We start from the raw sequence: 27999 nt of genomic DNA, 5'->3' as shown, positions 1-27999 counted from the left end.
AGGGGGGCTGAGGGGAGTAAAGCGCCGAAGAGTGAGGTGAGGCAGAGCTCATTCAGTGGGATCGTTGAGCTGCGGAGCTCCTCGGATTTTACTGACAGAAAATCCCTCTGTTTGTTTCTGCGAAGCGCTCCTTGTCCTGGACCGCTGTGCGCTCTGCAGCTCTCTGTGGCTGACCCTCTCTGAAGCGGATGAGACAAGACCCTGCGAAGGGACAGCACCAAAAACTTTTTTAATCGTCGTTTGCAGCAAAGGTAAGACCGATGCTTTGGCATGTACTGTTTGTAGGCTGCACACCGGCCAGATAAACGCGGTGGAGATGGTGTTAAAAATGAACGCTTCAATCGTGCACTGCAGATTTAATGTGTTGTTTATCAACACAAGTTACAGGTAAACAAAAGCTTTAATTGGATATTACCACAGGTGTACATGGGTATTGGTATTTCGTAATACAAAGTGGCACACCACTTTGCAGCTTTGTGTTAAATGATTTTTCCCCATTTCCAGTTTTCTCATCCCGGATAGTGGATAGTGGACATATTGGCAACCCGCAGTGTAAAAGTACCGGAGCGCCCACCGTCAGAAATAAATGCACATCACACGATTGAACAAAAGGGCTGCACGATCCTCCTCGCAGGAGCAGACGCGCATGCATTAAATGGAAGTGATAGATAAATGATACACGTGCGCGCCTCATACATAAGAAACGGTGATAAGGTGCCACATGGAAAAATACGAAAAGGCACTTTATTGGCAACGCTGGAGCTGTAGGCTTTTTTTTTTTTTCTTAATTCTCTGGCTGCCGTGCTTCTTATCACTCCCAAAGCATGCTCTCTCTGAACCGCATCGAAAGGGCTGCCCTGCCCTCGCTTCAGCCAAAGTTGCTTCGAGCTGAAGTCACATGGGAACAGTTGGACGCGAAGAAGAGGGACATTGGTGAGACACCAGGTGGGACAACAGTAGCTGGGGTTTTCGCCACCGTGTCCTCTTCTGCCGTGTTCCGTGGGCTCGTAGATGGGGATAACTGTTAATAAATTGGGCAACAAGTTGGAGTTTGGATTTGCAGCCTGTGGTTAGTTCTGCTCAGACATTAGAATGTCTAATTTAATAACTAACAGACTCTGTAAACATGCGTCTGTGAGAGAGATAAGCGCATGCATTCTGATTTGCAGTAGCCAGAGATCCAGAGAAAATGTTGGCTGCATGTATTTTTTGTATTTTTTTGCTTTTTTGTTTTTTCTTGCAAAAACGACCATACAGTCATTCAGATTAATTCACTACAAAAAGGAATCCCCTTTTTAGTTTAGAAGAAAGCTTATAGGAGGGATTTTTTTTTATTTTTTTTTCACAGAACGTGGAAATGTTGCTGAAAGGAAAAACTGAACGCCTTTTTTTTTTTTTACCTTACTAACGCCACCCACCTCTTGAGCCAATCCTTGCAGCTCTTTCCCACTTTCATATTAAACGCATGCACGCACACAGATACACACACGCACAGCCACACACACACAGTTTTCCAATAGCACCATCAATGTCACCATGGAAACCAACTCTCTTGGCACCCCCCCAGTTGATCGCCTTCTGCATTACTCTCGGCTCCTCTTGAAGAAAACGGCTGCAGGGTGGTTTTTGTGGACGCTTCTGTCCACAGACTGTTGATGGATGACACCTGGATAAGAGGGCAGGGCTTCTCCTGGGCCCACAGATGTGAGCGTATATAGGTCGGATTTCGACTGGCATTTTGTCACCTGCCGGTGGTCCTGGGGCGAGGAACAGGCTGTACCCCGTGTATTGTGTGGCGGGGATGGGATCTGGAGAAGCCTTGGCCTTCGGTGTAATTGCCAGGAGTGAATCCGTAAAGGAAAGTGTCCATGCAGCTAATGCGTTTTGTCCCTTTCCCAGAGGCTGTTCTCGAAACGGCTGCACTGTGGCATTTGCTGCCTTACATGAATGAACACAACATACATTCAAGGCGAGCTCACACATGCTGAAAGGCGGGATGAGTCATTTGATAAATCGGTTGTGGGGAGGTGTTTTTTTCTTTTTTCCCTCCATATGTAATCATATGCATATGTTCATCATGGGAGGGTTACATACTGTGAAACACAGCCATAAGAAATAATTCACGTAAATGATCCATCACATCAATAGGAGTCTGTTTGTGCACATTATACAGATATTTAGCATCCATTTACACAGAAGAACATCATTAGTGTGCGAGAAAGACTTCATCTGGCTCCATTAATTCCTTTAGCCTGTGTTTGTTAGAAAATAACAGAATACAACCACATTATATCCTGAGTGTTTATGGTTTATTACACCTTGTTCTTGGAAATATCTAAACCATTCTCATCTTATCAGCTCAGTCTAAATAGACTGGATGGATGTAAATAAATTCAATTCCATGCGTCCTAGATTGCTTAAAATATATTTTTAACTCTAATCTCGTTTGGAACGTGGCCACAAATGGATGCTGTTCAAATCTAAATTAACTGTGTGGCGTCAATATTTGGCTGCGCATGGTACATTAATCCTAACAAACAGTTGGATGAAATTAAGTCCAACAGGGAAAAATGGAAGCATTAACCCTAAAAATACACACACGCATGCAAACATGCACAGGCAAGACAGGACCCTGCAGCGTCGCCGAGCTTCGGGCTGGGAGTGAAACAAATCAAAAATGGAGAAACATCTGTGAAGACGTTACTTTAATTAGGGTAGACAGCGCTAAGGTTATCAGGGCAGGCTAGATGTTTACATGAGCACACACATATACACACAGACACACACACACACACACGAGGGGGAGGGTAGTTGTGCGGAGAAGCAGGCCAGGGGTGAATAATATGGAAAGGAAAAGGAAGTAATGGCACAGTGTCGAAAATCAATACGCCGACAAACCGATAGCTCCTCCGCTGGCTGTGCTCCGCGGTGGAAATTAAATTTGACCAATTCATCTCAACGGTTTTATGGATCGTATATAGTGGTGTGTTTGTGCTTGAGAATGATTATGGATGGAACTGACTGAATAGATGACTGGTGAGGGTCGACCAGATGGCAAACGAGCCATCATTAGTGAGCAGGCATGAAGTGATTAAAAGGAAACTGCATTTTCACTTCGCCCTGTGCTGAAAAATAATTGAATGTTGAAACATTTACATGCAATGGATAGAGGGTGATAGTGTGGTCTTGTTTTCATGGCATTTTATTTTAATCCCTATATACAGATGGAGGCCGTACAGATCCATGTTCTGCACGCTCTGCTGCCTCTCTGTTTTCAGTGCAGCCTAATTCTAAAAAATAAACAATTAATTCCGAGAACAATGTAGAAACACTTCGGTTTCTGCCAGACAAACTGAGAATTTGCACTGCCAGAAGTGTCAGATACAGCGGAGTGGGAGAGAGTTAATGTGTAGGAGTGACAGAAAGATAAAGAGACGGGGAGGACAGACAGTAAAACACAGACGTCTTTATTTAGTCACATGTAAGTAGATAAACGGCAAAAGGAGGAAGCGTGCAAGGGACGAGGGTTGGGGTCGTTTCTCCTCATTTTTCTGTAAACAGAGAACTCTTTCCATGCACGAGGAAAGGCCCTGCACATGTCACTCACAGGTTACGTGCAAGCGAGCAACGCCTAGTTGTTCATTGGCCGTCATTGTCTGTTCCTCCCAAGGGGCCTTGTGAAGATGAGGTGAACGAAGGTACCAAGCCAGGACAGCGCTAAAACAAATGGAATGCTTTGATTTAAGGCGGTGCTGTGGAGAAAGGAATGCACAATATGCCCCAACATGCGTGGCTTTCTTCACGGGTGGGGTGGCAAAACGCTTCAGCTAAACATCAGTGAAACGTCCACTGCAGCGTGAAAGCTCGCAAGAGTTCCCATCCCGAAAATGGTAATCTTGTGAGCATGCGTTACCTGTCAAACCTCTCCATCAGCTTGGAAAGGTTGCAGAGGAAGGAAAGGGAAAATAGATTTTGGGAGTGAGAGAAAAGGGCAGTGGAACTAGAGAGGAGATGAAACAGGTGAAATGAGCACTGGGCTACATCTACAGAGACGTGTGTGTCCTGTGTCCTCCGTTTGCGGAACCTCTCTGTGGTCTTACTGGCAGTCTGTGGCATCTAGTGCTTGAGTAATCCTCCTGGGAACACGCTGGCGCTGCCAAAGTACCATCCAGCTCCTCTTTTCAGCCGTTACCACCCTCATGCTTGTCTGTCTCCGTTTCTCTTCCGCACTTTCTCAATACTCCTCATCCTTGAGCTGTTCTTTTCATTACAGTGCCTCCTAATTACCTTAATATAACTGGTTTATTTAGTTTCTGTGAAATCGGTCTGCTCTTTCCCATCACGTTGAATTGTGACTCATCTCCCTGTCATCACTCCATCTCAGCTGTGAATCTTCCCAATACGGGGAAGACTAGATTCTCTTTTCTTTTTTTCTTTTTCAGCTTTTGCCTATAGAGTCAGTGTTTCGTTTCTCGGAGAGCTGTGGAGCCTTTTCCCATGGGTTGACCAAACAAAGGGCCTCGGCTCCCTTCGCTTCTGTATGACTGCACAGGAACAGAAACGTAGGCATTCGCCAGCGAGGCCGGTGCACGGCGGCGAAGTGATAGATCTCTCCGCTGGCTGTGGTCGAGGCTCTTCTTCAGTTTTGCCGTGAGGCAGGATAGGGCTGCCGATGTGTGGTTAGCGTTTAATAAAAATTAAAATTAAAAACGTCACATGTCAAATAGTGTTTGGGTCTTACCTCTATAAGATCATTTAGGACAGAGAGGTTAAAATGTTATGTAACCTGAATATATATATAAAACATTTTTTTCTTTGGTCTCATGTGATACATAGAGGTCAAGGGTCACGGTCAGAGTAACCCACATGTGTACTAACACCCAGCCAAGCTTCAGTAAGTAAAACAAGTTTCCACCAGAACCGGCCAACACATCCTGAAATACCTATCATTTCTTCTGGACCGGCTTGATGCTACCAAACAAATTGGTGTTTTTCCTCCTGACTTCGAGTCAGCCGATTCTCGAATTTAACATCAGACATTAATATATTGGCTCGGGGGGCCCCAGAGGGGATTGAGTCAGTGTTTACTGGTACAATGAAGGCCTCATCACTGCCCACCCCTTTGCCCACTGCCACCGTCCCCTCGTCCCCTTCTTCTCCTCCTCCCTGAAAAACCACCCACATCCCATTGGCACCTGCTACATCGGAATTCAGGTCAGCAGAGGGGAGTCACGGAATTGCTCCGGGAGTGATTGGTAAAGGGGAGAGGAGGCAGGACGGAGGGGGGTCTCATTTTTTTTGTTTTGTTTTGTTTTGCCCTTCCTGGCACCAGGGACCATGCCACAGCAAACAATCGGCCCCATTGTGCGGGAACAAAGGGATCCTAATTGAAGCACATTAAGTGATCTGTTCAAAACAAATAGAAGACTTCATCTGAACGACTGTCACAAGATTCGGTCTGACAGGTTCACACTGATTATCAGACGCAGCTACCTCTGGTTTGTGCCACAGTTCGGTGAACTCTGCGCCTGACGTTTTAACGTCCCACACAGAAGTGATTTTCCCCACGAAAATAGCTACCAAAAATAGTAATAATTGAGACATTTACAATTGACCTGAAGATGCACTGACGGACTGATGCAGGAAAATGGTTCATGGGACCAGATCCATATCACATCCACACAGAAAGCTCAGGGGAAGCATTCAGAAGTTTTCGTGAAAAGTTGATTGTCGCTCGTTTAGCTGATTTACTTCTTTGTGCTCCTCTTAGGAGTAAACCTTTCATAGCAGTTTAATGATGAAGTTAATTTCAGGATCGTTGAATAGGAAAATAATATTAAACAAGATGCCACCAGTTTCCAAATGGTGACAAAAAAACGTGGCTGGGTATAATTTCTACATTTGATCCTCCTCCTGCTACCAGTAGAAGTCTGAAATCACAGGGAAAACGAAAAACTATGCGAAAAAAAGTTCAAACCGTAATGAAAAATAGTATCATTGCCCACTTCGCCCACTACCCCTCCCAGTCTCACCCACCTTCCTCCTCTTTCGCCCCTTTTTACTATTCCACAAATCCTCAATTAAGTGCGTAATGGGCCTCAGAGGCAGGTTTGTGTGCTTCTTTTGTTCAGCTTTGGGGGATCGGCCGGCATTAATGTTCCTCTTGAGTATGTAAATAGCCCGAGCTGTGGGAGCGCAAAGCAGAGCTGCCACTTGTCCGCTTAATCGCGGAGAGCTCCATCACTTTCAGACATTTCGGGGAGCCAAAGCAGGACATGCATGAGAACTTCAGCGGCGAGCACAATGCCCACACTTGGAGGAGTAACCTCAGCGCCCATGTCCGCCTCCCACTTCTTCCGGAATAAACCCCTCTTTTTTTTTTTTTTTTTTTTTTACTCACTCTCTCCCGATTCCCTCAGGACCCTTTACTCTCGCCCCGTCCACCCACCTCTCCCCCCAGAAAGCTGGCAGCGGCCCTCACTCCTCCTACTCACACAGATCACTGACCAATCCTCCCTCCGCATGTGTGCTGCTCCCCACGGCTCGGCCTATCCCATCCCGGCGAGCTCCGCTTGATAGACCCCGCGGTCCAGTTCTGTTTACCTCACCCACTCGTCCAGCGGAACACACAACAATCCCGTTCATTGCCTGTTTGTCAGCCCCCTTTTCAAAACTAAAAGAGGAGAAAGAGGGGAGGGGTGGGGGGTCACGAAAACAAAAAAACGGAGGAAACAATTAAGTCGCCCCTCCTCCCCCTGAACCCTGTGGTAGCGGTTTCCCAGCTCTAGATTCTGTGAACTAACTTGGAGGCCTGTAAAGTGGCCCATTATTCTAGTAGGGGTGGCGTGTTCCAAGAGCGGCCTGCCTCAATGGCTGATGAACACAGAGAGGGTTTTGTTCGAGCGTTTTGGCCCACCACATTATGCACTGGTTAATTAGGAGCTGCATCATCCATCTATCTATCTATTGGTATGTTTTATATAGACTTATCTTCTGCAGATATACGCTGACATCCCCAGGAATCCCCCGTTTCCTCTCATAGTGCGAGGATTACTCTGAACCAGGATTTTTGGGGGAATTTGTATGCCTTAAATCTCCGACTGAAAGGGGTTTTACCGTCCTTAGAACAGCCTAAGATGTGTGTACTCTAGGGATTTGGCTGCGGCTGCGATCAAACAGCGGAAATGTGTTGAAAATGCTTTCGCCCAGCGCCCTCTAATAGTGATTGACTGCGACTATACGCAGGCTGTCATAATTAGGCGGTGGAATACGAAGGAGAAAAAAAAAAAAAAAGCCTCCGCGATCGCATTCCCCCTCTGTGGCATTCCTTTGCTGCCTGTGACTGAAGAAATATTTACATAGTTTGAGAAAGTGTGCGGTGAATAATGACGTGGAAAAGAAAAAAAACAATGAAGTGAGGAGCGTCAGGGTTTTCCCTGTGGCTTTACGCGCGGGTAACAGCTGTAAAATTGTTAGCTCGTATTTTCCCAGTATGTTAGGTATATGAGGAAAAGCTCCTCCCGGTACTTGTGTGTTGATGTGATTCTGAATGAACAGTATCAGTGCAGTGGTCCTGAAAGGAAAGCAGGCTTGCAGAACGGAAAGGCCTCGAGGTATCTGCGGTAAGCTTACAAGCTCACACTGATGTTTTGCTTGCTCAAACAGAAACCGACATTTTTTTAATATATATATATATATATATAGATTTGAGTCTTTATCTTTGGAGATTTTTCACGTTGTTGACGTGCCAAAACAGTTAGTTCACGCCAGGCTTTCATGCTACACGAGATATTACTGAAAAGTTGCAAAATGCACCGTTTGTCGAGCTCGCACAGCAGACAGAGGCGTTCCTTTCAACAATACGGGATGTCGCAATAGTGGCGGTGCAGTGTATACGTGTGAGGAGACGGCAGGAGAAAGAGAGTCGAAAAGGCGGGAGCGACAGTGTGACAGAGATACTGTAACGAGCAAGAGAAGAAGAAGTGAGAGACTGACAGCTCTGTCTCACTTCTCTGCTTTCCTGATATGCCTTGCACGTTGTGTGTTTGGACCGTCTTTGATGATGTGTGTGTGTGTGTGTTGTATTCTCCAGTGCAGACACACACAGACAATGAAGGTGGAAAGAAAAAATAAACCCACAATGATACAGAGAATAAAGATCACACGTTATTGAGACGTATGTAGGCCGCGTATGCATGTGCTGCATTTACAGTAATGAGCATCAAGACAGGAGTTACCATATGGCACATGTCCAAGGAGCACAAGTGTACCTCGAACCAAGCGCTGGTTGGTTTTACCGAAGTTAGAGTACAGCCGCTGCATCTTTAAACCACACAGGGTGCCCTTTTTCTACAAATCATCTAATACACCTTATAGTTAGTGGAAAATACAGAATATTAGTAGAGGTATTTGTGTGTGGGTGGATACCGGGCTCAGCTTGCTGATGTAATGAGCTGTGTGCATGTGTGCAGGAATGCCCTTTCTGTCAACACTGCGGGGTGGTGTGAGGAGAGCAGGCCATGGCTACCGCTTCGGGCTGTGCTCGGTCCCTGCAGACTCCAATCTTTAATTAGTGAGAGAACATCCATCCTCCTCAGCCCTCTTATTGGCAAATCCTGAGCGAGACTGTAACCCAACCATCCCCACCCCCCTCGCCTTGCCTTTCGTCCTCCTCGCACACACACACACGCACACACACACCGTGGGCCCGGACCGGCTGAGATTTATGACCACAGATGACAGTGCAATATTTCACGTGTGCTTGTACCCAAATGCGAGGGAGCGCTGTCAACTTAGGGGCGCGCGTGTGTTTAAATTTGAGAGTGTGTCAGGTGAGTGTAGTGATGTGTGAAACGTGATTTGTGCAGTAATCCCATTTCACGGGGCCAGCTGCCCGACACAGATGTCAGCTCCTCGTGTATCCACTGATAACACAGACGCCCCCCCGTCTACAGTAAATAGAGACTCCAACGTATTCCCCCACTTCAGGTGATTGCTCTAATCTGACCATCGCTCACCCCTTCTCTCTCCTCCCTCACTTATTTTCTCATCTGTTTGCGATTCCTTTGTCTCCATCCTCACCTTTGTCGGCCACACCTTCCTTTTTCCACCCTCCCCCCCTTTTTCTCTTCCCCTCCCCCCATACATTGTTACCCATCTATCTTTATGTGGCATTCTTGCCGTTTCACCCCTCCCACCCTCTCCTGTCATCCCCCGCTCTCAGCAATGTAGCGGGTATACATATGGCGGTAGTTGTAGTAGGGTGGAGGGGGTGGGGTTGGTCCTGCCTTACTGGCTGATTTAATGAGCTCCTGTGGGGATCGGGCCGCAGCCATCAAAAGCCGCGTGCTGCCGCTATATAGCAAGTTCTGTTAAGCAGATGCGCCTCTGTTAATGATATTGCCGTAGCATCGCGTCATGCTCGGCCAACGTGCACACAGCAGCGGCTATAGGTGGAGAGAGATGAGAGATGATTGTGTCTGGACAGTAGGTGTGTTGCCCATCATCTGATAGGGGAGGTGCAGTAGGAATATCTCACATTACTATGGATGATCTTCTTTTCTACTCGGACCTTTCATCTGTGCAGCTGTAGGCAAAGTGATGGGGGTTGGGGGATAAGGGATACTGGGCGAGCGGCAACAAAATCCTTTTGGTTGCAGCTTAGGAGAACCCAGCTGAAAACGTGGTATCGGAGTTAAGACTCTTACAACATAATGGAGGAGGAGGGATGAGGGTCATAAAAGCTGAGATGATGATGATGATGATGATGAGGTTTAACATTAGCTCGCTTTAAAGTCAAAACAAAGACAAGACGCGTCCAAGCAGCGAGGTAGGCTTGCGCTCGAATCAGATGCCATCAAACTTGAAGCCTCACTCAGATATTATTCAGATCAGTCGGAATCGGGTGATGGCCACGCCCCAGCATAATGGGCTGTTTGGACATAATCAGTTTTGAGAGACTTACTGTATAAGGACTACGACTCCAGCCTCTCTAATGACCGCCTCATTATGGGCACAAAGACTCGCGCTAAACAAAGGGAAACCTCGAAGAACAGGCACGTATGGTTCATTCATGCACTGCCAGGATGCAACCTGATTGTAAATTATAACGGAAAAAGTGGAAAATGCGTTCACAGGCGTCCTCAGGCGTTACTCAATAAGATATTGGCGGTCACTAGTAGCAGATGAACCTCTGATTCTGGCAAATGAGGACGACTGATGTGAAAACCTCATCTTCATTTGACTACAGTTTGCAGAATAACATTACCAGCTAATCCTAATAGATGTTACAGGTATGACTTTTGGGATTCCCGGTAGCTATTAGTTGTGATAACAGCAGACACATCGGTACAGTTTGTGCTAAGGCCCGAAGCTGTGTCACTGACCGTGGTACTGAACACCTGCCCTGCACTCATAGTGCTTCAAGAACAGCCCTTTAGAGTCGCTGCTTGGGTGATGCATTAAAGGGGTCACTATTACATAATACGTGGCCAAAACAAAGTATTTACAGCTGCCTCTGGAATAAAAATAGCAATATGTAAACTTTAAAGACATTTCCACACACAAAAGTGTATGTATCATTTTGAAATAGACATACGCTGCAATGAAACAGGTCGATATATTGACGAAATGTTCGATGTCATAGGTCCATATCCTTTGTCACTGGATCTCCATTCATTGATCAGCTATTCATTTCAGTCCAAACGACAGTGAGTGACATGTAACTGACACGGGGGGAATGTCAGCGAAACGTAAGCTTCTATCAAAGTGCAGTCCTTTTGGCGTTAGGCCAGTCTCTGATCACTGTATTCTCAACGCAGGGTTCACTTGGAAGAGAGTCAAGACCGCTTTCAATGGACCACTGAGTGAGTCCGTGCACTTGCTCTTAGCTAAGCTGAGGATAGAGGGTTGGATTCTTCAGCACTCAGGAGCTTCAAGCGTCAACGTGTGCAGACGAGGATGCACATGCAAACACAGATTAAATGCGTGTTTTGCAGATCAGCGAGAACAGAGACCGTATATATATTTTTTTGCTATCTTTAAATATTAGTCTGTAAGGAGTGAACTGACTAGTGAACAATTAGTATTTATCAGTGAGGCTTTTGTTTTTACCCCCTCGCCATCTATCACTGGATGCATTCATCCCGACAGCCATCTAGGGATACATAAATGAGAGAGTGACAAAGCTTCCCTTTCTTCATATGCTGGAATTTATCTCCCAATTCCTATGCACAGCACAACCTGAAGTGTTTGCTGAGAGCTTCCTTTTTTGGGGAGGAAGGGGGGGCTGGTGAGGCTGTTCACAGCTCCTAGGCAGCCAGTATGTGTGAGCCCATTTCTTCCCACTGTAATGCAAGTGGCTATGAGGCCCAGAGGGGACAGATATATCCGGAACCTGGCCCGGCTCCAGTTGTCTTTACCTCGCAGTATAATGTGATGCACCAATCATGAGAACGGGCATTGGGGCCCTCGGGAGACCGGTGGGAAACTTGCATTCTCATTTACGTCTCCCTCTGTGCGATCGCATGGGCCACATCAACCTGAATTAGACCACAAAGTGTAACCACTAAACCATCCTCTAATGCAAACTGGTTGTTTATTTTGTAAGCACTTGAATGTGAATGGCAGGGTGGCATGGTATGGTGAAGCGTGGGACAGTAGCTCATTAATTATGCAAGGAGCACAGCACCGGAAGATTTAAAACATTTATTTATTTGCATGTGAAATATAATCCTCTCCAGTCAGCTACAGATAAAATGTGAATTATTTCTTTGCTAATCCATACATCATCTTTATACATTATGTTTACGTAGTGTTGGTGCTTGTTTCGTGTGTTTGTGTACTGGGTGTGTGTGTGTGTGTGTGTGGCTGTGAGCTTCCTCTTTCCCCCTTCATCCCCGTCTCCTCTAAGCCACAGAGTGTTGCTAGGACAACCCCTCGTGGTCCTTGCTGCATCGCGGCGGCCCTCAATGCCAGCACTCAGGGAACCTCCTCGCACTGGGAAGGCTGCATAAAATCGGGATAATCGCCGTCGATTATGGGACACAATGGGCCGCCGCTTCTGAAAGATTCATTCATCCTGGAAAAAGAGACTGTGGAGGGGGGAAAGAGAAAGGGGCGCCTTGGTCCCTCCGCTGCTCTCCCACGGTGGGCACAGGCATGACATCAGTGGCCTGAAAGAGCTGGCATTCTGGACATGCCCACTGCCCTCCCTCCTCGCTATACCCTTGCGCCCCCTCCCCTTCGAACCCCCCTCCCTTCTTTTCTCGCCCCTGCCAGTTTGGATGCACCGCTTGGCCGCCCGAGTTGGGGCCACTGCCACTGTTTGCGTGCGAAACAAAGCCCCTCAGAAGGAAGAGAGAGGAAGCAAAGAGCTTCACATGGTACCAGCCAAGAGCAGGGATGGCTGCCTCAGCCTTCCCCTCACAGGCCCCTCTTTTGGCTGAGAGTCGCTGGTGTGACCCCAGTACCCCCTTTTTCCCCTAGTGTCCCTCTCACTCCCCCGTGTAACCCCTTCTTCTCTGTCCTATCCCCTTGCTCACATCCTGCAAAGTGCACCCTTATCCCCGAGAGAGCCATGTGAATGAGTATGACATGTCAAGGGATTTTGGATGAGTGATTTCTCATGACACAACCTTTGCAGGCAGAAACGGCATTCCTCTTGCTTTTGTTGTGCGGTTGGTCATTTGTTTGAAGAGGAAATAGCTTTCCAACACATTTCCCTAATTAGAATAATGTGATACTGCTCAATACGATGTGAAGTCCCATGCTGCTGGGAGACTAGAGGGAAATCAGCGTGACGCCATCCTCGCATGAATCACATAGGTCACTTGCGCCTTTAGAGCCTGGCGCTTTGGAGTTTCACTGAATAGTGCGTAAATCTATATGTTGTATGTAGCATGTGACTTGAATTAATGTGTAGACCTTATTTTCTTTTGAATCAGTCGCCGGAATATATGTATATGTGCATAATGTGAGGAAGGCACAACGTAGGATATATGCTCTCTCAGCTACAAAGAGCAGTAAACATTAACCTCTCATCTGCGATCCACCAGGATGACCCTAAAGCTCCCAAACGGCAGCATTATGTATGTTAAACCTCCCATCCGTCCTTTGTCATTTAGTCTCCTCTCTGAAAAAGGGCTACTCACAAAGCTCTACTGTCCGCAATTGTGCCATTAGCGGGCATCACCATGTTCATCTCCAGCAGCCTGGCCTCTCCCGCGCTATCCGTGGTAGTGGATGGATGAGGCTTGAAGCTTGCTCTCTGGGGGGATTACAGTGTCCAGGGAATGAAGGGACCCTGAGGGATTTGACTCCTAAGCTCAGATATAGACTCCTCCCTCCACTTCTTCTTTTTTTTTCGGTTATTTATTTACCCCTATGTTTGTCGTCTGTACGTTTATATGTGTTTGTGTGTGTGTGTGTGTGTGTGTGTAGCTAGCTATGGAAGTTGTTGGTGGTAGTGGTGGTGGAGTCAGGGGGTGGGGGCTGGGGGGGGGGGGGGGGGGATTGCAGACATCAGGATGGGGCAATTCAGGTTGCGGTGGCTATGACTGGGTCCGTCGTCTGGACTGTGGTGACTTGCTCCTCTTCTGATGCTTTGGACGAGTTGGACGGCTGAGAGTGGCTAGCTGTCAGCAGAGCTCTGGTGCTTTCCAGCCACTGGCTGTATACCCGGGACCTTATCTGCTGACATCCGGCAACATTTTTTTTTTTTTGGATGGAGCAGTCGTGATCCGGCTAACACGTTCTTGTGCTGATTCGCTCTTAAATACCAAAGGCTGGAGATTTGATCCTGGTCCATGTATATAGCACTTACCTCAACTCCCCCAGAAATGAAGTAAGTACTACGCTTTTACAGCTTTAGACACTTTAACTCCTTTTAATTTTTCTTTTCTCTTACTTACATCACCTGCTGATTAAGTTAATGCTCGAACAGTTTAATTTGAGTGTAAAAGTAAGCGTGAAAGAGAATAAGAAATTATCCCTAAAAGGTTCCCATCTTCTAGGTGTAGCTCTGTTCAAGCCCTTATGCATTCCTCGTGGCTCTGTGGTCCTGTAATTCAATTAATCTGACTAAGCCCTCGGGCGAGATTAACCGGTTTAAAAGATGATCCCGTTAGAGACCGAAAGTGTATGTGTGTGTGCATTTCTCCGCACGTCTGCTGAATTAACATTTTCTACTGAACATTTCTCGAGGAAACGTACTTCACGAGTGAAGGTTAACATCACAGCGACAGTTTTCGCATTCACTCACTGTTTCTAAAAGCAGCAGCTCAAAAGCTAAAATGATGTACAACAAGGAGACTGTTCCATCTAATGGAAAATGACCCCGAAACACAGACTATTTTCCTCTAGTGTGCATATATAGTTGAGCCATTACCCCTCTTCTATACATTTTAATATTCATCTATCACAGAGTCACATAAACCAGCTCTCTCATCTGTCTCTGACTTGGCGAGAGAAGTGCTAATGAGAGGATCGTGACGGAGTATCGCCCGCTTCCTCCCTCGCTGCTAAAAATAATGAAATGGAGGGTGAAAAGGGGGGAATTCAATTAACAGCTCTCATCACTCTTATAGAATGGGGTTACTCAGTAATGCAATTTTTCTTTTTTTTTTGCGTATTTATTTCTAGAGATTTAGAAATCCCTGAGTATCAAAGATGCGGAGTGTAACGTCAGTGCTGTTTCGCTGCTGTTTGCGTGTTATTTTCTGCATTTCACACTTCACTTTGAAATTAATAAGAGGAGATGGGACCGGTCCATCTGCGTGCCTGGAAACTGACCAGGTGGTCTTCCTATAGCGATACACAAAGCTGGGGGAGGTGTGTGTAAACGTGTGAGCGCCTGTGTGTGTGTCTTCGTTCGTGTGGAACTATCAGTGACTACTTCCACAACAACAATAACGCCATAAAAGGCCTTTGGTTGCAAGAAACTTGCAGCTCCGACTATTGACTTGAGCTCCCTTTCTCGCCTTTGATCAGCTTCAGAGAAAAAAAAAAGAAATTTGACAGCCAACATGATTAATAACTCTGAAGTGTTTTGACTTCATAGCTGACTATGGGGGGAGGGGGTGTTGAGGACAAAAGAAAATGAACTCCACCACCAAAGCTTCCATTTGTGTGTTTTAGGCCATGAACCCCAGGGGTGAGGTGAAAGGTCAGAGTCACATTATTTCCTCTTGCCCGCTCTTTGTAATCCATCACAGCGGACGTTTTCACATCCTTATTGGCGGATGAATGGCGACACAGACATTTTTATTTCCTCACAGACAAAAAGGATGTCAAAGCCAGCCAGACGATTTGATATATTGACCCTTCAATTTGTTTCAAAGATGCTGTGGTGCCGCTTTTTTCCCCTTTTTTGTTTCTTCTTCTTCTTCCTCTTTCTCTGACAGAGTTATTGAACACCTGCCTAACTGGCATGTGACAGACACAGCTGCCTCCCATCTCACTAATAAATTCAGTCACACCTCGACGAGGCGGCAGGAAGCTCCTCTGTTCTGCCTGTGATGGGAAATCACTTTTTATTCAATTATTTGTGAGGTTTTGAGTGATTCCAAAAAGTGCTCCCATGTCGTCATAACTGAGAGAAAACAATCGTCTAAACTGATCCAATTTGGGCCGACTTTCCCTGTCTCCCTGCACAGACTTACACAGGCCTATTGTTGGTGTTCATCCATGTCTGACTATCAAAATGCTGAATAGTTAGGGATTTTACCTAAATATAAAATGCAAATCGTTTTTGAAAATATGTAATTGAATTCTCCTCTAATAAAACGAACTTGCCATCCTAACTTTCTGAAGTATTTCCCCCCCAAGGGCTTTAATTTTACAAGCCTGTATCCAGCTCCCATCTGCTGGATGCTATAGTAACTGTGAACAGTGTCGGGAGTGACAGCTTGGCGAGACTTGAATGCGTAAGATTTTTCACTATGCACAGTTTTCTTTATAACTTCATACGGTTTTCGGAGACATTGAAGACATCCGAGTGATCTGTTTTCAGTGTGCCTCAGAGTTTTACAGAGGCCTGTTCTCGCTTTGGCCACACATGACATGAGCACGCCGCGCGATGCATGCTGATGAATGACCAGCCAAGAGTTGTCTTTGTGTGTGAGGTTTGGTTTCATGGTTTTGCAAGTAAATCGCCCTTTTTTTAATGTGTCGTGTCTTTTTCTTCTCCGTCACAGTGCCAACAGTATGCCTAAACAAGTGGAGGTGAGGATGCACGAGAGCCACCTGGAGCCCATCGAGGCCAGGCCCCAGTCGAAATGTGCCAAAATCTGCTCCAAACTTTTCAAGAACCTGCTGCTCACGCTCACCGTTCTCGGTAAGACACCTCATCATTCACCCCCCTCCCCACTCTTTCTTTTTTACCTTAAGGACCTAATAAAAAAAGCATTACATGCTAAAAATGGACACAGACGACCGCTGAGCTCGGTTTCCTGTTAACTCAGAGCTCAATTATGCGGCTTGCAACGCGAGGAGGAGATGCCATCTGTGCTCAGCGTACCAGACAGTAAGATGACTGGGTGTTCTGACCTTCCCCAGCTCGTTGCCACCTGTTGCTATCAAGCGCTCTGTGCTGAACTGGACACCCAAACAGCCTCTGGTGGTGCGGGAAAAGTATTGTGATTATAGCGGCGGCTCACTGCTCTGCAGGGGGAGATTTAATGAAAAAAGGAAAGGGCACGAACACGGTGATGCCATTTCTGATTAGGTCTTAAATTAGATTTGTTAAACCAGCATGTATTTTTTTTAATCCTTTGCTGGGACTGAGGGCCGTAGCGGTCACGCAATTGACATGAACCTTAAAAATGTAAAAAAAAAAAAAAGAACACTTCTTTCTGTATCTTGCTAATATGGCTGCGAGCATACATCTCACGCCACATGGCAGAACTCTCGCTAGGCAAGTGAGCCAGCGTGATCATTGATCATCTGTCACTTGGAAGATTAGAGCCTGAATGGGAACTTGCAAACGGGCCAAAGAGAAGGCACAGGAAATCGGGGCCATCCAAAACCATTGGATGTGCAAAATCCACAGGATGTGTTGCTAGACTGGAGGATAGATTCAAGCACAGAGGCTTTTTCTTTTTTCTTTTTTTTTTTTAAAGCTGGAGGGCTTTTGATTCCAGCCTGTGTTATTAAACAGTATATCGGGCTGTGATATCTTTGGCAGAGGAAGTGCAGCCCCGGGGGATGTTGGAGTTTTGTCTGGCTTTACACAGGCAGATGCAGAGGCCAAACATCGGGCCTGGTAGGCGGGAGGAGGAGGAGGAGGAGGAGGGGGTGGCGGTTAGAGCACACAGAGGTCAACGCTGCTTTCTGACAGGAACCGTGTGTGGCGAGGAAAGAACTGCGAGCGAGAAGAGACCTTATGTTTCAAAGGGTCAGCCAGGCTTTGTTTAAGAGGAAGTGATGTTTCCGATTGTCACAGTTTTCAGGTTTACAGGGCATGGAGGTTAGTGGAAAATAGCGAGGCACAGAGTGAGCCTGGAATTATGGCCTCATCTTTCTTTTCTTCGTTTTCGAAACATCTTGACTTTGCAGAGATTACAGAGGCTTCACAAGGAATTCTGACAAGTTGCCTCCTCCCCCATGCCTCAGAGAAATCTGATCTTAATCCTCCATGAGCTTTACTATCTCTCAGCAGGTTTCTTTTTTATCTCCACAACCCACCGCCCTCCTTAAGTATGTACCAGACAGCCTCTTGCACAGCTCTGAATTGATAAGGCTGAAAGGGGTGGGGCAGTTATTGAGGTGCCTTTAAAATCATTAGAGAATCGCTTGTTTTTTCATTGTATGAATTCAAATTCTCAACAAAGATCCATTTAAATGGTTTAATTTTGTGATGTCTGATTTAATTTTGCAATAAAACACTTCTTTCTTTTCTCTCTTTTTCAACCCGTTCTCGTTGCACTTCAGGTGTGATCCTGGGAGCCGTGGCAGGGATGCTGCTTCGCGTCGCTTCCCCGATCCACCCAGATATTATCATGGTGATCGCGTTCCCTGGAGACATCCTGATGAGGATGCTTAAGATGTTGATCCTGCCCCTCATCATCTCCAGTTTAATCACAGGTGCGGCGGGACTGGTCGCAATCCAGTGCATTAGGAATACCGGACATTTGAAGTGATTTATTGTTGTCTTCTGCATTTTAAATGTTTAACACTTGATCTAATCTAATGGTTTTTGCATCTGGGCCTCATTCCCCGCAGTATTGAGTCAACATTTCCACGTAAACATGATCTTTCTTGTTTTGGGGTGAAGGTCTGGCCGGCCTGGATGCCAAATCTAGTGGTCGCCTGGGCACCAGAGCTATGGTCTACTACATGTCCACCACTGTTATTGCTGCCATCCTGGGGGTCATCCTGGTGTTAGTCATCCACCCCGGCAACCCCAAACTGAAGGAGAATCTAGGCGAGGGCATGCAAAATGATGACGTGTCCAGCTTGGATGCCTTCTTCGATCTGATCAGGAACTTGTTCCCGGAGAACCTGGTGCAGGCTTGTTTCCAACAGGTAAGGGTCAACGCTCAGAAGTTAGTGACACTCGGATGAGTGCGGTTAATGTGGAATCCAACCTTAAGTTGTAGCAGACGACTGATTTATGAATGGCCGTTAGATTACAAACATGCAACAAAAAAGAAATGCACAGATGATTATTGACAACCGAAGCAGTCGGCTCTGTGTCAGTCATCCGGCTCATCACTAACGCTTTTTACTTCAGATCCAGACGGTCACAAAGAAGGTGGAGGTGATCGTTGAGGAGGACGTCAATGCCACCACCATGGAGGGCCTCGTGGCTAACATCACCAAGGAGCCTCAGTACATCATCAAAAAGTCACTACAGTTCAAAAGTGGCATGAATGTTTTGGGTATGGAACAATTATTCCAAGTGGAAACGCACAAAGCTCTGTACAGGAACCATGAAACATCTAGCAGGGTTCTGTTGCGCTCTATTATGTTGCTGCATGCATGTATGCTCTCACCAAACAAGCTCATTATGCTCTGATTACTCCACTCCAACGGCCGCTTGTACAAGTTCCAGTTTAGTGGATCCAAACTTATTAATTAGATTTCATGTGGACTTTAAGAGACTAAGAGTACTAAGAGTATACAGCCCTACTAAGACATACTGCATTGAGCTAAATACTAATACGTTGTTATGCTAGCAATGACTAAGCTAACTCGCTGATGCATGCGTATTTCTTTTAGCACATCTTGGTTTAGCCTTGCCCCATTCTAGCATTATGATGGCAAATGAATTATAGCCTCTCATCTCCTCACAGTACTCCCCTCACGCTGTATTCACCTAACCCTTTCGACACTTTTGATATGCCTATGATTTTCTCTCACAGGTCTGATTGGTTTCTTTATTGCATTTGGCATCTGCATGGGCAAGATGGGGGAGAAGGCCAGACTCATGCTTGAATTCTTCAATATCCTCAATGAGATTGTGATGAAAATTGTCATCATGATCATGTGGTTCGTATCATTTAAGATACCTACTCATTCATCCCGAAACCCATTTGAGTCAGAGATAACTTTGTTTGTGGCAAGTTATCTCTCAAGCCATAAGGACATTTTATTTTTATTGTTTTTCCTCTTTTTAAAACACCATACCATGTCAAAAAAGAAGATGTTGCCCTGACGACATCTTCGCCATCTGTATCCAAAGGTAAATTTAAAGCAGTAACACATTTTTCCCATTCTATCAGGTACTCTCCGTTCGGTATTGCCTGTCTGATCTGTGGCAAGATCATCTCCATCAAGGACCTGGAAGTTGTGGCCAGGCAGCTGGGCATGTACATGGTGACCGTGATCATTGGCCTCATCATCCACGGAGCTATCTTCCTGCCTAGCATTTACTTTGTTATTGTCAGGAAAAACCCCTTCACCTTCTTCCTGGGCATCTTCCAAGCGTGGATCACTGCTCTGGGGACGGCCTCCAGGTCAGTGTCAGAAGGAATGGATGGTTTAATATTTAAAACACAATTAGAAATGTATAATTTCATTTTTTTTTCTCCCTGACTTTGCGACCAGTGCCGGCACACTGCCCGTCACCTTCCGTTGTCTGGAAGAGAATTTGGGCATTGACAAAAGAGTCACCCGATTTGTGCTCCCTGTTGGCGCCACCATCAACATGGACGGAACCGCTCTGTATGAGGCCGTGGCTGCCATCTTCATTGCCCAGATGAACGGTATCCACCTTGACCCTGGTCAGATTATCACCGTCAGGTCAGAAAAGCACTTGCTTTATACTTGAAATATATCATATTCACTGCTTGCAAAGAAAAAGTCCACTGTTTGTAAATTAGAAAGAAAGCAGAATGGTTGCAGTTCACTGCAAGGAAGATTTAGTTTTGTGCGTAATATCAGTATCAAGGGAGAGAGGTGATAAATCAGCAGTCCCTGGATGAGAACAGGTATCTTAAATGAAGACTGTAGTTCAAGCTATTCTTAGTCAAGACTAGTTGTGGGGTTAGCACCCAGATGCAGGACGTAGAGGGTTGAGGCAGGAGTTGACAAAAATAACTTAACAAAAGGAAACTAAAGGTGCTGCATAAGGCAGGATATCCGAAAACAAAAATCAAAACACCATGAAGACATAAAAAAGACATGAAAATCTATGACAAGGAAAAACATGAACATGGCAAAGAAACAGTATGACACGACAAGGAACAAAGGGGAAGGCAGGGCTATATATACACGCACAGGGAACAGAGGGTTGATGAGACACAGGTGAAACAAATCAATATAGCACAAGGAGAAAGCAATCACCTAATCAGAAGGGAAAACACAGGGAGTAACACATAAACAGGAAATCAAGAACTTAACAAAATAAAACAGGAAACAGAAAAACTAAATACTGAACCATGACTGTAAAAAAACAAGAACTTAACAAAATACAATAAACAGAAACCCAGGAAAACTAATCACAAACCATGACAGAAAACCATGACACGGCCATTGCAATTCAGCAAACACAGCTCTTAATAAATGAGGTAGCAGCGTAGAGGAATTCATCAGCGAGCCAAAAAAGACTGTGCCGCTCACAGCAGCAAATTTAAAGAATAAACAAACCACCGGGAGGAAGCAACATGTCCCAGTGCCACGTCTCCTAAAGCAGGAGGACAAACTCGACTGAGAACCTTCGCACACATGCAAACGCCGACCACTTGCTCTTTCGTCAAGTATTCGTAACAATCTTTCCCAAGTGCTTGTCTCATAGCGGAGCGAGTGGAGGACAGATGACCTTAAACTCTGACATTTTGATGGCGTATAAATCCATAAACTCTCAAATTAAACATCCTATCTGCCACATTTAAACCTCACTTCATGAATGATGAAGGACCCACTCTGGTGCTCTTCAGCCATCGCTCTTTACACGGGCACCGTAGCTGTGAGGTGCAACGATTCCACGTGCGCTGGCGTCTGAAGAGGTGCGGCCTTTTGTCGTTGTGTAGGGTTTTGGAAGATGTGTGATAGTGTAGTGGGTTTTAAGACTGCGATCAACTGCTGCTTTTTTTGTGTGTCTTCCTCCAGTCTGACAGCCACCTTGGCCAGTGTTGGGGCAGCCAGTATTCCTAGTGCCGGCCTGGTCACTATGCTGTTGATCCTGACTGCTGTAGGCCTGCCAACCCAAGACATCAGTCTTCTGGTTGCTGTTGACTGGCTGCTGTGAGTTCGACCGTACAAAATGTGGTTACCGTATTAAGATTTAGCGTTCACTCCTCTGCGAATCCCTTTTATTTGAATATATCCTGGTTCCTCTCCACGCAGGGATCGATTCAGGACCTCCGTGAACGTGGTGGGCGACTCCTACGGCGCGGGCATTGTGTACCACATGTCAAAGGCGGAGCTGGAGGAGCTGGACGCGCACACGGCCAAATCCGACGACATCGAAATGATGACGAAGACCCAGTCCTACTACGACGACATGAAGAACCACCACGAAAACAATTCCAACCAGTGCGTCTTAACCGAAACCGCTAGCACAACTGCTACTACCGCCACTGCTACTACCGCCACTGCTAACAATTCTGTCGTAGTAGATGAATGCAAGGTACAATTAATGCTTACGGACATAGAGACTTGCATATAACCCTCTCTGCTGCATGCTCACCCCGCACCTTCACTTGAGCCTTTTTGTTTTACCCATTTCATCTTCGCACGCAACTCACTTTGTAAATCCACCGACCGCTGTTTTATGTCAGAAATGAAACAAGGGAACAACAGATGCATGTGTATTAATTCCTCTGGAATAGCAGCTTTTGTGGTGCGAAGATTTAAAACTCATAAGCACATACAAATGAAGGATAAAACAGCACTGCCTCCATAATTGACCTAATCTAACGACTGTAGCCTGTTGAGGATTGGCTCCAGCTCAAAAGGCAGAGCCAGATAATCCTCATTACGACCCAAAGGAATTATTTAGCAGCCCCCCTCAACGATCTATCAAAAGTTTACCCAAACATGTCTTGATAAAACACATGTGTAATTATTTTCCTTTTCCTTGTTGTACGTACAGTGCGATTCATTCTGCTTTACATTAAAACATTTTTAAATTGTTTAAAAGGTCCGTTTCTAGTGGGTCACCGTTTCCTGTAGGATTTAAGAGACGGAAGTGCTGCAGCTAATTAACAGCTCATATATTCGTACATCCACCCATCTACCACGCCGTCAGTGACTCATTCGCTGCCGTCGTGTTTTTTTTTTTTTTTTTTTTTTACACCTTCTATTTCTGCCCGTCGTGAGAACCGTGTTGTGAAATCGAGAGCTTCAAAGTGGCTTCCCGTAATGCCAAACATAATGCACTTTGAATCACGACACTGAATGTATTCCGGCCTTTTTAGAATAATACATGGGAGTTCAGAGGGGCTTGTGCTCTGTTACACGCCCCGGCGGGGAAAAGGTCTACTGATGAGCGCCTATTCATTTATTAAAGGAGGAGGGTTGTTGCCTAGCAACGCCGGTAACCTGTCACACGGGCAATCTGTCCGTACAGGAGAAAAGTTACATCCTCCTATTCTGGGTCTCCATTTATTAACGGGCATTTACATATAAATGTGTCACAAAGGCTTGCTATTTCCAGTATCGCCCATGACAATCATTTCTTTCTTTTTTTTTTACTATTATTTCTTTTCTTTCTGTTTTGCCTGTGAATGCTGTGACTCTTATTTCTAACCCCACTTCAAACATGCAAACCCCTGTAGTACAGTGCTTGCGAAATAGCTCAAACCTAAGACGTGCATTCATTCTGTAGTGTCAGTAGATTGTTTTCATGTAATGTTAATATTTTGTGATTTATTCATTTATTATTAATGGTTATTTTTTCCTCATTGAGTCTGTGGTCATCATGATAAATTTGTGGTCTGTTCCCAGGTCAGTTAGAGAAACTCCCCCTTTTAAGGACTTCCATATGCATGATCATGATCACTGGTTGTTGGATAGTTACATAAATTTTGAATGCTGCAAAAAAAAGCAACACTATTATCTATGAGGCTGCCCCTTTGGTGGCGTAAGAATAAATTGGGGCCTGTATTTCTCTATAAGCTTTATAAGCCACATTATCATGTCAGATTGCACGAACCAAAGTTTAATATTAAATGAACTGTGTTTTCTATTTAATCTGTGCCTTAAGGATCCACTGTTTAGATGTCCATGCTAACTTGCTTGCAGGTAACCTCAGCCACTAACGGCTCTGCTGCGGAGTGCACGCTTGTTGAGGAGGAGCCATGGAAACATGAATAATGGCAGCACAGAGATCCCCTGCTCCTGGGCTCCACAAGCTTTCCTATCCGGTGATTAAAAAAAAAAAAAAAAAAAAAAAAGAGTGAATGAAGAGTCACATGAACAGAACTACTAATTGTTATTATTTTTTTTTTTTTACATAGTTTAGTTTTCTTTTCTTTATTAGTCCCTTTAAAGGTTTTTTTGTAACTGTCTACCTGACTGATTTATAATACTAATTCACTTAACCGTGAAACTATAACAGAGGTATACCTCACCTGTTAGAGCGCAGTTATGTCCTGTACAGCAGATACTTGCACAACATTCTTCAAGGCTTGGGGGAGGGAAGGAAGAGGGAAAGTTAGATAAGCTATATCTTAGCAATACATTCACACGTAGAGAGAAGACGCGGCCGTGCGGCGCGGGGATGCACTGAGACCATCTCCCGAGTTCCATAAAGATAAAGCGATTCGTTATTCCAGCGCCAGAGGACGAGTGGGAGTTGGGAGCGTTAGTCAAGACGGCCGAGGTGATTTGTGCCGACCTTCCCTGCTTTGCAACCCCCGTCAGCACCAGCGCGTGCACAAGCCATTGCTGTTTTTTTTTTCTCTCATCTAAGAACGCGGTTGTCTTTAAAGAGCATGCTGTCTGGTATTGCCCGCTATCCCTGAGGTCTAGGAAACTGATGAAAGGGTAGAAGAGAACATGAATTATAAAGCACAAAAAAAATATATACCATGGAGCCCATTTGTTTTTATATATATATATCCCCATTTTGCTTTCCTTTTTCCTTTTTGTCTATCGTGAAGAAGGGACTTTTTTCTACGTGTCACCGGATGAGTGAGATTTAAAACTAATTTCTGTGTGTGTGATGAAGAGAGTGAAAGAAAGAAAGAGAGAGAGAGAGAGGGTTAAAAAACATGACCAAGTCAACTATAGGGACCAAACAGGCAGAAAATCAATCAACTCCTTGATCGACGTCATCTGACGTCATTTGCAACACATTTGTACGTTTCCTAACATTTATAACTTTTAAATTTTTCCCGATAAAGCCTCAAAACTCAATGCTAAAAACTGCCATAAATATGAAACTTTATACCCGTCTTTGACATGTGGTATTTTGATGCAAATTAAAAGTACTTCCACAATTACCCTTATGAAGACGAATCCCAATGAAAAATTGATATGCCCGAAGAAACCGTAGCACAAATAAGTGATTATGTGGAGCACAGTTAAAGAAGCGAATGAGCACAAATGCGGTTGATTTTTTTAAGTCAGTCATGCATATTATCGTTATCCATGTCGAGACTGATCCCAGTTTAACGAATACAACAAAAAGAGACAGAGCAAAAGACAATACTCAGGCTTGTATGTTTACTCCTTAAAACGTTTACTTGCTCATCGGAGCTCCATGCCTCGAGAAACTGGCCTCAGAACAGCACAACTTTTGAAAGCTTTGATTAGAAGAAAAGGAAAGAGAAGTTCTCGTAAGCACAACGCACACATTCGAGACCACACTCCAGTGGTTTAATGATCCCATGAGCCAGTGTTGCCATCTAAAAGCACAAACATAGATATCATTGGACACTGAAAGAGCACACGAAATGAATCACAAAGAGACATTTAAAATAATAATAATAATAATAATAAAAGAACTGGAGGAGGCAGAAGAAGTAGAGGAGCTTGTCAGATGGATTCTTGGCCTTGCACAAACGGAGACAGACGATCGTCGTAACACTTTTCGGGGGAGAGGCTCGCCAGCTTTTTGTTTAGCCAGACATAAAGAGGTAAACAGCAGTATATCTTTGCCGCCAGAGCTCAAGACTGTTTCTACAAACCCTAGATGCTGCAGCTGTGTGTCCATATATTTTTTTTTTTAAGGAAGCTCAGAGCAGGACAATGGACACATGGGCGTTACCGCCAGAATGTCGCCAACTATCAGGTAACAAAATCATAATCTCCTCACAGAACCAAATTACTTAAGAAAAAAAAAAAAAAAAAGATGGAAAACACACAAACGAAGCAGGACTACTGGCTGTTAATCTTTTTTTTTTTTTTTTAATAGCCTGTGTGAGTGAAAGGCTTCTGTGATGTGGGTGTGGATTTGATTTTTCTCTTTCTCTTCTCTTGTGCATTTTCATTTGCGCAGAATGACAACCTTGCCTTAATTAAGGTGTTCACTTCAAAACAAACAAACGCAGATCAGGGTAACAGTAGGGAACGTAACACGAGTTCTAGTGCAGCACCCCATCCTTTAGTTTCCGAAACACAATCTCAAGAAGTTTTTTTTTTTAAGCTAACAGAAGTGTGCGATCAGCTCGACACGCCTCTTGGACAGGCGTGACCTGTCTTTTTTTTTCTCCCCCTCCAAATGCACATAAACACACACACATGCAAACACTCTTTCGAAGGTCACTCCCATTTGTAATTGTAATCGGTGAGCTGCAGAGTACGCCGCTGACACCCTATCAGGCTCTTTGGGCCTCATCTTTTGACCTTGTGACCTCCAGGAAACGGGAAAAAAAAATAAAAATAAAAATCTCTGTGTACGGAGACGACGTCAGAACACATTGTCGCCGACGGGGATTGAGTGTTGGACCGCTATCGTGTTCAAGCTCGCAGTTTTAGAAGCATGAATAAAAAGGAAATGATAATTATTTTTTTGCACCAGTATCTTAAAAAAAAAAAAAAGCATGATATTTTAAAGTGCCTCCTTGCACTTTTTGTATATATTGTAGGTAACAGATGTTTTTTTTTTCTTTCTTTCTGTTGGTTTTGTTTCTTTTTGGGGGCATTGAAATGGTATGTAGGAATATAGTTTCATTGCTGTGACATTTTTAATGTAATCCTCTAGGAAAAAAAAAAAACTTCATCTATGTCCTGAGTAAAATTAGATTAGACGAAATGTATAGGGGAGGAAATCGTGTAATAAATTGCTTGTTTTTTTTTTTTTTTATTATTATTCTCTAATAGCTGTTAACTAGTTGTTTTACTTACCTGTCACACACAAATATATAAATATCTTTTTTTTTTGTATCTGATGTAAGCGTTTTGAATGTTTGTTTCCATGAAGATATAAGCAGTGTGAATTCATTTTTCATTGTACATACATAAATATATAATTGTTCTGTTCAGTGGCGATGCGGAATTTTATCCAGAAATTACAGTGGTCCTGAAACAAACACTGTTTGCATGAAAAAGACGGAGAGAGAGAGAGAGATGGAGACAGAGAGAGAGAACGCCAGCGAGGAAGAACGAGATTTAAAACAAAAAAAAGAAAAGAAAAGAGCAAGGGGAAGTTTCTGGTTTGATAAAGGGTGGCCAACACGAGTTATTTTTTGGAGGAAACTGCTGTAATAAAGGTTGTTTTTTGAAAAGAGAGACAAACATAGGAAAAAAAAAATTGCCCTGCACGTAGGACGGATTGAGGAATCAAACCTAGCGGCCTAGCAGTCGATCTGAGTGAAAGAACAAACATCCATGTTGTATTCAAATGCCTGTTAGAGCAACATTCCTCAGGTGACTCATCTGAAACATTTTGTCTTTTCCAAGGAGAAAACTGGTTTTAGTCTCAGGCGTCTTTGTTTACCTGCTGCATTTAAACCTGCAACACATGGATATCTATACCGCGTAGATTCCGTGTTAGCCTTTCTACATACAACATCTTCACACGCATTCAAAATCCCACCTGGTAAACTGCCTTTACTCCACTTTTTTTTTTCTTTTCTTTCGTTGCTTTCTACACAGAAAACGATACGAGCCTGCTAAATGGTATTAATTACGTGAAAACAGATTGGGCCCAGCAACAGAGCCTCTTCAAGCTCGTCCTTTTCTACTGAAACGTGTTCTTTTCGAAGGAACTCCGAAAACAGAGCCGACGAACATGTCCCGCTCCTGCCTACAATGTGCTTTCCCGATCTTACTTTTCTAGGCCTTCCCTCTGTGTAAAGCTGTTGTAATCTCGATGTAAAGGCAGAGAGTATGTGTGGAGGAAATCAAGTACAAAAAAAAAAAAGACAAAAAAAAGAAATAAATCTTTCCTCGGTCTATGGTATACAGAGAAAAAATCTGTTTCTACATATCAATAAGTGTTGTACCTTTGGTGTACATATACAAATATAACTAATAAATGTTGATTCATAACTAAATGCCGACTCTTCTTTTGCTTTTCTTCTTCGGTTGGTCTATTTATTACACTTAGACCAGGTGTGTCAAACTCATTTTGGTTCGGGGGCCACATGCAGCCCAATTTGATCTCAAGCG

The 27999-nt window shown here is 44.6% G+C and overlaps 1 protein-coding gene across 2 annotated transcripts; it reads left to right on the top strand.

Annotated features, from left to right (window-relative positions):
• Positions 1–76: 76 nt before the first annotated feature.
• Positions 77–27803, top strand: LOC311495306 (excitatory amino acid transporter 2-like). Of its 2 annotated transcripts, none has more exons than XM_084554704.1 (11): positions 77–251; positions 16194–16333; positions 17929–18081; positions 18272–18522; positions 18731–18878; positions 19362–19488; positions 19722–19955; positions 20047–20241; positions 21550–21684; positions 21787–21975; positions 23686–27803. In XM_084554704.1, exons 2-11 carry the CDS (start codon positions 16204–16206, stop codon positions 23687–23689), a joined length of 1566 nt encoding a protein of 521 aa, XP_084410830.1. In that variant the 5' UTR covers positions 77–251; positions 16194–16203; the 3' UTR covers positions 23690–27803. The 2 variants fall into 2 exon arrangements, with proteins under 2 accessions (XP_084410830.1, XP_084410829.1); XM_084554703.1 differs by having other exon boundaries at positions 21787–22069.
• Positions 27804–27999: the final 196 nt, after the last annotated feature.

This window comes from Chelon labrosus (assembly GCF_963514085.1).
Source record: "Chelon labrosus genome assembly, chromosome: 11".
NCBI classification, from domain to species: Eukaryota; Metazoa; Chordata; class Actinopteri; order Mugiliformes; family Mugilidae; genus Chelon; species Chelon labrosus.
The sequence above is the reverse complement of the archived record's forward strand: the minus strand, read 5'-3'. Positions and strand labels throughout refer to the sequence as shown.